At 42.2% G+C, this 8,472-nt stretch overlaps 1 protein-coding gene across 2 annotated transcripts in view; it reads left to right on the top strand.

Moving 5' to 3' along the window:
• The first annotated feature begins 136 nt into the window (after positions 1-136).
• Apaf1 (apoptotic peptidase activating factor 1) overlaps positions 137-8,472 on the top strand; it is an 81,769-nt gene continuing 73,433 nt past the window's right edge. Inside the window, exons 1-4 of one of the 2 annotated variants that reach the window (XM_060377915.1) lie at positions 137-711; positions 2,436-2,614; positions 2,743-2,932; positions 4,070-4,267. In XM_060377915.1, coding sequence (XP_060233898.1) covers positions 2,477-2,614; positions 2,743-2,932; positions 4,070-4,267 — 526 coding nt within the window. In that variant the 5' untranslated portion in view covers positions 137-711; positions 2,436-2,476. The remainder of the gene's footprint in view (positions 712-2,435; positions 2,615-2,742; positions 2,933-4,069; positions 4,268-8,472) is intronic. The other variant, XM_060377914.1, reaches the window with a different exon arrangement.

Below are 8,472 nucleotides of genomic sequence, written 5' to 3'. Positions count from 1 at the left end.
GCCGCCGGGCCGAGCGGGGCGGGGCCCAGAGCGCCACGTCAGCTGCGCGCGCGCCCGCGGCTTGGCCCCTCCCCGCGGCGCGTGCGCGGACGGTCCTCGCAGGGCTCGCGCGGGCACGGGCCGGGCGGGGCGCGCGCGCGGCGGCGGGCCCTCCGCGAATGTTGACTCGCGTGCGCGTGCGCGCGCTGCCTGGACTGGGCGGGCCCCGCGGCGTTTGAGTGCTCCGCGGTCCTGAAGCGGAGCCCGGGAGGCGGCGAGCGGACCGGACGGCTCTCGCGGAGCGCAGAGGGGTGGGAGAGGAGGGGTCGGCCGCGAGAGGCGTGCGCCCGTCAGCGACGGGAGCCGATCTGACACCGTCGCCCCAGCGTTCCGAGCGCCGTCCACTTGCCGCCCGGGCAGCTCCCGCCGGAGGGGAGAGCGGCGGCAGGAGTGGTTGTGCTTTTGTGCCCCAGGTCCAGGCACCCATCCCTGCTGCAAGCCCCGTGCGGTCAGCCCACCGCGGCGACCGCCCCTCGACGCCGTTCGCAGGTCCTGCATCCTCCTGCGCCCCGAGCGGCCCATACCCAGGTGAGCCACCTGCGGTCAGGACCTGCCCGGGGCGCGGGGTCGCCGGGATCCGGTCAAGGCCGGGCTGCCTTCGGGCGATCGATTATCAGCTTCTGACCCTCCCTGGGCCGCCCTTCCCAGCACAACTCCGGTGCAAAGGCTTGGGTAAGTTTACCGCCTCCCTCTCGCTCTCCCCTGCCCTCTCCGGGCAGGTTCTTTGCAAGTTCTTTGTAGCTCCCAGGGGCTGAAGATTAGGGGATATTTGGTATTCATCCTGCCCCTGTAACCAGGAAGAGAAATTATCTAAGGAGGAAATGGACCACTATTACTGTATTTCCTGTTTGCCTTTATTTTGTGGTCTGTATCTCCGAGGAGTTTGACTTTCTCTTTTGATGTGGACAGAGGTGTGGCACTGGGGATTTGCCCATAGTTTTTCAGTGTGTGCGAAGTTTGAAAAAAGTTGTTTAAGATTTATATATGTGAGTTTAATAAGGCTATAGAAAATTTGAACTTAGTTGCCAAAGAGTGTTTTTCGTTCATTATTAGACATAAGCTAAAAATTCTTTTTTTGTCAGAATGGATTTCACAACTGCCAGTTGAGAAACCTTTAGGAGACTAAAAACATTAACATTAAAAATGATAGTATTGTCTCTGATCATTTCTTTCTTTCTTTTCTTGTTTGCTTGTTTGATTTTTTTTCTTCTTCAGTTAGTTTCATTCCAGTCCTGGGCATTTTGTAAACTTTGACGCCCACAAAAAAATGCCTCCTTTATGTTCGCAGGTGCTACATATGATGACTTTGTAAAAAAATTGGATTTTTTTTTCTTTTGAAGTTGAATGATACCCTTCTGTGATCTCTAAATTACTCTGTGCCTGTCTCTGGTTTTGCATTTTGGACAGTCACATTCTGATTATCCCCCTTTTCATTTTAGTAGATTGTAAATTTCTTCAGGGATATGAGTTAATGTTCTCTAGTCTCAGGAGGGGCACAGTATGCATGAGGGCCCGGATTATGCAGCAGTAGGTAGATTGTCTGCCATGCATAACACGACAGTAGGTTCAAGCCCTGGCGCCCCTCCCTCCCCCACATATTGAAGGAAGGATTAAGCCTATTTAAGATAGTCACACTTTACTCCATTGGATGGAGTTCTATCAGTTTCGAACTTGCAAGCATTCAGAACCAGACTTTGTACCCATGGAATAACTTTCGTTATGTTATAGGGAAGTTACTAGGAAGTGAAACTATCTGTGGAGAATGTTATTTTTTTGTTTATTACCTTGGTTCAAGAAATGACATCAGCGGGGATTTCTGGTGGTAAGAGTATGTGCTTACTAATGAACATCTGGGGCTGACATCTACTTTGAGAACTCGGTATCAGCAATGCTACTTGGTTTTTGGTTGGATAAGGGAAGACAAGTCAAAACATTAGGACTTAAGTGTGATAACTCTTACAGAACCTCAACCTAAGAAAAGGAAGAATTTTTACTATAAAAAATGACAATGTGCATTCAAAAAAATGATAACACTTTATAAATTATAAAGAAAGAAAGCCAAAGTCTTGCTACATAGTCTCCCAAACACTTGGAGGAACGAACTTTTAAGCATGTTCTTATACATTTATGTGATACAACACATTTTGTGTTATTTGGGGCTTTATATTTTTCAAATCAGCAGTGTCAGAAACATCTTTTTTTTTTGTCAGATATTGTATGTACATATAAAGATATGTGCCAAATAATTTTAAATGTCTATGTAATGTTCCATTTTTTTATATATAAACCCTATTTAAAAAAATAAAAAATCTTGTTTTCCTTATATTTCTTAATTACCATTGAAGTTACACATCATGTTTCTTGTGATGACAAGTATCTTGGTGCTATGCCTGTAGCTCATGCTTGACAGCAAAGAGAGAAAAAAACCTGAACGACAATGGATGCAAAGGCCCGGAACTGTTTGCTTCAACATAGAGAAGCTCTGGAAAAGGACATCAAAACATCCTACATCATGGACCATATGATCAGTAATGGCGTTTTAACAGTAGGAGAGGAGGAAAAAGTGAAAATCCAGGTAAAGCCTCCTGAGGCACTGTGCTTCCTTAACATTTTTGAATACTTTCAGAATGTGCCCCAGCCTCTGCTAACTTGTGTTGCAAACATATTCACTGCTCTGTTCTTGCACTATCTGATATTTTTCAGGCCACTCAATCTCAGCGAGCAGCTACTTTAATTAAAATGATACTTAATAAAGATAACTGTGCCTACATTTCATTCTACAATGCTCTGCTACATGAGGGATATAAAGACCTTGCTGCGCTTCTTCACAGTGGCCTTCCTCTTGTTTCTTCTTCCAGTGGCAAAGACACAGACGGTGGAATAACCTCGTTTGGTTTGTATCCCTGATACCCAGTGTCTTATTGTCACACTCATGGCTGCAGTGCTTGCACGTCTGATTGTAGTTAAACGGCTGGAGAGTGTATTTCAGGTCATGGAAGGATGCGTGTGCAAAAATATTTTAAGTTCAAATTTAAATATTTATTTGTGTCCATGTTAATACATTTTCTTCTTGTCCTGTGAGCTACTTAATGCTGAGGTATTAGCCTGTGTACCCTAAACTTTAGAGTTAATAAGAACACTTGTAGGGCCTTCATTATTTTTATTTGTTGTTTATATAGAGGTTCTAGGACAGGAAAGGAATCTTCAGAAATTTACATTCTTTAAAAAATACCTTGCATTTTATGTGTCTGCATGTTTTACCTGTGAGTATGCCTGTGCGCCATGTATATGTCTGGTGTCCTCAGAGCCCAGAAGAGGGCATTGGATCAACTGGAACTAGAGTTACAGGCAGTTGTGAGCTCCTATCTGGGAATGAACCCAGGTCCTCTAGAAGCACAGTTAGGGCTCTTAACACTAAGCCATCTCTCCAGCCCAGAAACCTAGATTTTTGAAAGGAATTCCATAAACATTGTTCCCTTTACATTCTTCCCAGTCTTAATGTTGTTTTTTTTTTTTTTTTTTTTTTAAGCACGCCCATTTATAGTGTGTGCTATGGTGCACATGTGGAGTTCAGAGGACAGCTTACAGGGGACAACTTGGTCATCAGACTTGACAGCCTCCTTTACCTGTTGAGCCATTTTGTTGCCATCATGTCTTCTCTGTTTTCTTTTTCATGGTTCTTGGGAATCAAATCCATGACCTTGCACATACTAAGCAACTTCAGCCACCCTTAGTTCTTCCCATAATTTAACATAAGACAAAAGAGGCTAGAGGGTCAAGGAATAATAGTGGCTGTAAGGCAGGAATAGCTGGAGACTTCCGTTGTGGGGAGTGATTTTAAAGAATATATGCTTACTCTTTGTGTTCTGAGACACTGGAAGGGTGAAGTTCATAGTCTAGTAATATTTTGAATTTTGTTTTGAAAAATTTGAGGCTAAGACCTCAGCCTTGCTTGTTTGGGTTTGATGGGAGGATTCTCAAAAGTAGGCATCTCAAAGTTTTGTTCATTCATACTTGTTTTGGATTTCAGTAAGGACAGTGCTGTGTGAAGGTGGAGTCCCACAGAGGCCAGTTATTTTTGTTACTAGGAAGAAGCTGGTTAATGCAATTCAGCAGAAGCTGTGGAAACTGAATGGTGAACCAGGGTGGGTTACCATCTATGGAATGGCAGGCTGTGGGAAGTCGGTATTAGCTGCGGAAGCTGTTCGAGATCATTCCCTCTTGGAAGGTAAGTTTGATGTCGTCACTTGAACACTGCTTTTCAAGAGTTTGCTTTCACTTGAACACTGAAGTTCTTTTACTTATTTGCTTATTGTTGCTTTTAGGAATTCTAATAAACTAACCACAAATTTAGTGACTTTAAACAACATACATTTCTTGTCTTAGTGATTTTTTTTTTTCCAGCAGGGTTTTTCTGTGTAGCCTGTGTTTTTCTGTGTCCTGGACTCTCTTTGTAGATCAGGCTGGCCTCACTGTCTGCCTCTGTCTCCCTGAGTGCTAGGACCATAGTTGTTCACCGCTATGCCAGGTGTGTTTTTTTGTTTTTTAAAACTTATACGACTGAATTACTGTGGCAGTTCTTAGGGGAAATTCTGTACTTGCATGCATGTGGCGGCTTGAGGATTCTTTGTGGGAATTCATTCACTCCTTCTTCCATATGGGTTCCCAGGATCAAACTTAGATCCTCAGGTTGTTCCATTTCTATAAGAGTTCTTTTATTCTCTCTCTCTTTAATGCATTGTCCTAATTATGGTTCCTAGTGTTGTGATGAAACACCATGACCAAAAGCAAGTTGGGGAGGAAAAAAAGGGGTTATCTGCCGTATCCTTTCTGTTCATCATTGAAGGAAGCCAGGACAGGGACTCAAACAGTGCAGGAACCTGGAGACAAGAGCAGATGTAGAGGCCATGGAGGGAACCCTAACTAATACAGGGTACAAAGTTAGAAGGAAGGAATGTTTATTTTCTAGAGGAAGGGAATGGATAGGGTAGGTTTTCTGAATGAGATGACATGTAGTTGAATTTTAGAGAGAGAATAAAAGTTTGCTAGTCCGACTAGGGGTGGAAGAGTTGGGAAGTAGGAAGGATGGTGAATGGTTAATGGAGAGCTGAAAGACATACTTGGCAGAAGAGGGTTCAGATTAGCTTGGCAAGGTTCTCATGATATTTATTAGGAGTAAGTGTACAACTACCCCAATGTTTGGCTTTCTCTCTCTTCTATAATTTCTAAAAATATTTTTTACATGTGCGCACCTCTGTATGTTCACACGAGAATGCACATGTCATGCCACTTGTGTGAAGGACAGAGACACTTAGGGAGAGGTGGTTCTTTCTTTCCATCATGTAGGTTCTAGTGATCCAAACTCAGACTGTCAGGTTTGGTTGTAAATGCCTATATGTCTCACCAGCTCCTTCATTTTTTAGTGAGTCCTATTTGTTTAGCACTTGTAGGGAATTCTAAAACAGTTTCTGACTCCTAGTGATCATTTTAAAAATACAAGTCTTACCCAGCAATCAAGGGAGTTTATGACACATTAAGTGGACGAAGTAACAGGCCTATAAGAGACTGGAAAGATAGTCTAGGGCACATGTTTGTGCAAACAAGGATTTAGTTTACACCTTGTTAGCCTTTTTAGCAGTATTGATGGCAGGCTTGACAGGATGTCCAGTCCTTAGCTTTTAGTTGTTTTTTTTTTTCCTGTCATAAGAGGAGTTTCTTGGGATTTACTAGCTCCTTGAAAGTCTCTAGAGTCTTGGAAAGGTTTTTAAAATCTCCTTGGCTGCCTGGTAGTGGTGGTAGTGGTAGTGCATGCCACCGGTAGTCATTGCAACACATGGGAGGCAGAGGTAGGTAGATCTCTGAGTTCAAGACCAGCCTGATCTGCATAGTGAGTTCCTGGATAGCCAAGGCTATGCAGTGAGATTCTGTCTAAAGCAAAACAAACTACTACAGAATTGATTGCTAAAGCTATTTCAGGATAAAATGGCTTAAGTTCCTTTAAGGATTAAAGAATTAAGTTTTCATATCAGTTTCATGATGAACTTTCTTTAAAATATATATTTAAAATTTAAAGAATACTTCATTTAAGTTGTTCTGTATTATGATAATGTTAGGGATGAAAAGTGAATAAAAACCTAGAGGGTTAGTGGCTCAGGAAACATTGTATAATTTAACAGCTGTGTGTGTATGTGTGTGTGTGAACATGTGGGTACATATGTGCTTGTGGGGGCCAGAGGTCAACATAGGAGTCTTCCTCAATTGTTCTCCACTTTCTATTTTGAGTCAGGGTGTCTCACTGACCCTAGAGCTGAATGGCTGAGCTAGGCTAGCTGGCAGCCACTCACAGGGCTCTGCCTTTCTCCACATATTGTAGGCATGTCCTGTTCTCCCCTGCCACATCTGGCTTTTCACATTGGTGGTAGGGATTAAATTTAGGTCCTCTTGCTTGATGCAAGCACTGTACCAACAGAGCCATCTCCCCAGTTTCTGACCTCTTTGCTTTGAGAAAACTCCAAATGCGCTAGTAACTCTTTGGTACACGTGAGCTTAAGTCATATCCTCAGATACTTTTGTGAGATCCACCTGCCTTACAATTTTAGGTAACCTAGCTTTCTTTTCAAACTTTTTCAAACTCTTTGTTACACATATATAGAAAATGTCAGCATATCTTTAAACCAACTAAGGTCCTCTCTCTTTGTGAGTTGGGGGGGGGCATGGTGTGTCAGTTCTCTTTTTCCACCGTGTGGATTTCAGGGATTGAACTGAGGTTGTCAGGTTTGGTCCTTACTCCCTGAGCATTTTGCCAGCCCTATGCTGTTCTTTAAAACATGGAAGCTTTTTCTGTAGGCTGCCTACTTATTTGCTTCTGTCATCCCAAGATTTCCTTGATGCTATTAGATTATTAATTGCTAGCAGGAAAAACCTCATGTGAAAATAGAGTGGGATCTCCTTTGCTTTCCCCTCTGAATAGAGGCAGTTTTTCTTTGAAGAAATTTCTCTGAGTGAATATAAGTACAAGCCTCATTCAAGGCTAAATTGCTCCCTCTTGTGCCCATATTTAAGATGTTTAAATTCCTCCTAAAATATAGAAATAACAGTTCACTGATTAAATGTACTGTAGTGGTAGATCTGTAATCAGTTGATCACTTAATCTAATTGTTTACCTTTCCTTTTGAAATGAATGGTATTTATTTGGTTTATTCTTGCATATGTTTATAATGCCCCAATGTAGTTTTAAGCTCAGGATAGGAAGCATGTAACCTAGGAAAGTGGTATTTCAATGTGGAATAGTTTACCAGGTAGTTCCATTAAGGTATGTTACTTCTTTTTAATCCTGGGATAATTTTTTTTTTTAATTTTTTTTTAAAGATTTATTTATTATTTATACAACATTTTGCCTGCACAGCAGACCTTACTATAGATGGTTGCTAGCCACCATGTGGTTGCTGGGAATTGAACTCAGGACCTTTGGAAGAACAGCAAGTGTCCTTAACCTCTGAGCCATCTCTCCAGCCCCCTGGGATAATTTTTAAAAAATAATCTGGAAAGCATAATTTTTTAGAATTATAAATTTGTGTAAGTATTATAAAAGTAGTTTTTTGTTTGTTTGTTTGTTTTGTTTTTGAGACAAGGTTTCTTTGTGTAGCCTTGGCTGTCCTGTAGTCACTTTGTAGATTAGCTTGGCTTTGAACTCAAAGATCCACCTGCCTCTGCCTCCCCAAGTGCTAGGATTAAAGGCTTGTACAACCATGCCAGGCTACAAGGAAAATTTTTTGAGAAATGAAAAAAAATCATTTCCTTCCTTCCTTCCTTCCTTCCTTCCTTCCTTCCTTCCTTCCTTCCTTCCTTCCTTTCTCTCTCTCTCTCTTTCTTTTTCTGTGTAGCCCTGGCTGTCCTGGAACTCACTCTGTTGATCAGGCTAGCCTCAAACTCAGTGATTCACCTGCCTCTGCCTCCTGAGTGTTGGGGCTAAAGGCATTCATCACCACTGCTAGGAAAAATAGGATTTTTAATTAAAAAAAAAGTAAAAATAAGCTAAGTGTGAGTACAAAAGCAGGAGTCTGAGGCAAGAGAATTGGGAGGCTGAGGCTGACCTCGGCCATAGAAACACTGTAAGATGGTTGGACGAGCTCAGTGGGTAGAATGCATGATGTGTATGTTCAGTCACAAAACAGAGCGGTAGCGAAGGAAATGAAAGCTCTCTCCGTTCGTCAGTCTCCTAAATTCTAAATCTTGGTGATCAGCTTAGAGTGAATTTTTAAAAACATTTTTGGTGTGTTTCCAAATGTACGTAACAGAGCATAGTAGTAGGACCTACCGTTTCATCCTAGGCAAGAACTTCTGGAAGTTTCTGCGAGTAAAGTGTTAGGATTTCTTTTCTTCCTTCTTCTAACATACATAGTAATCTAACCGGAGTTTTCAGCTTTGTCTTTT

The sequence above is a fragment of the Meriones unguiculatus genome, chromosome 2 (assembly GCF_030254825.1).
Source record: "Meriones unguiculatus strain TT.TT164.6M chromosome 2, Bangor_MerUng_6.1, whole genome shotgun sequence".
NCBI lineage: Eukaryota > Metazoa > Chordata > Mammalia > Rodentia > Muridae > Meriones > Meriones unguiculatus.
This window is presented reverse-complemented; position numbering and strand designations above follow the sequence as displayed.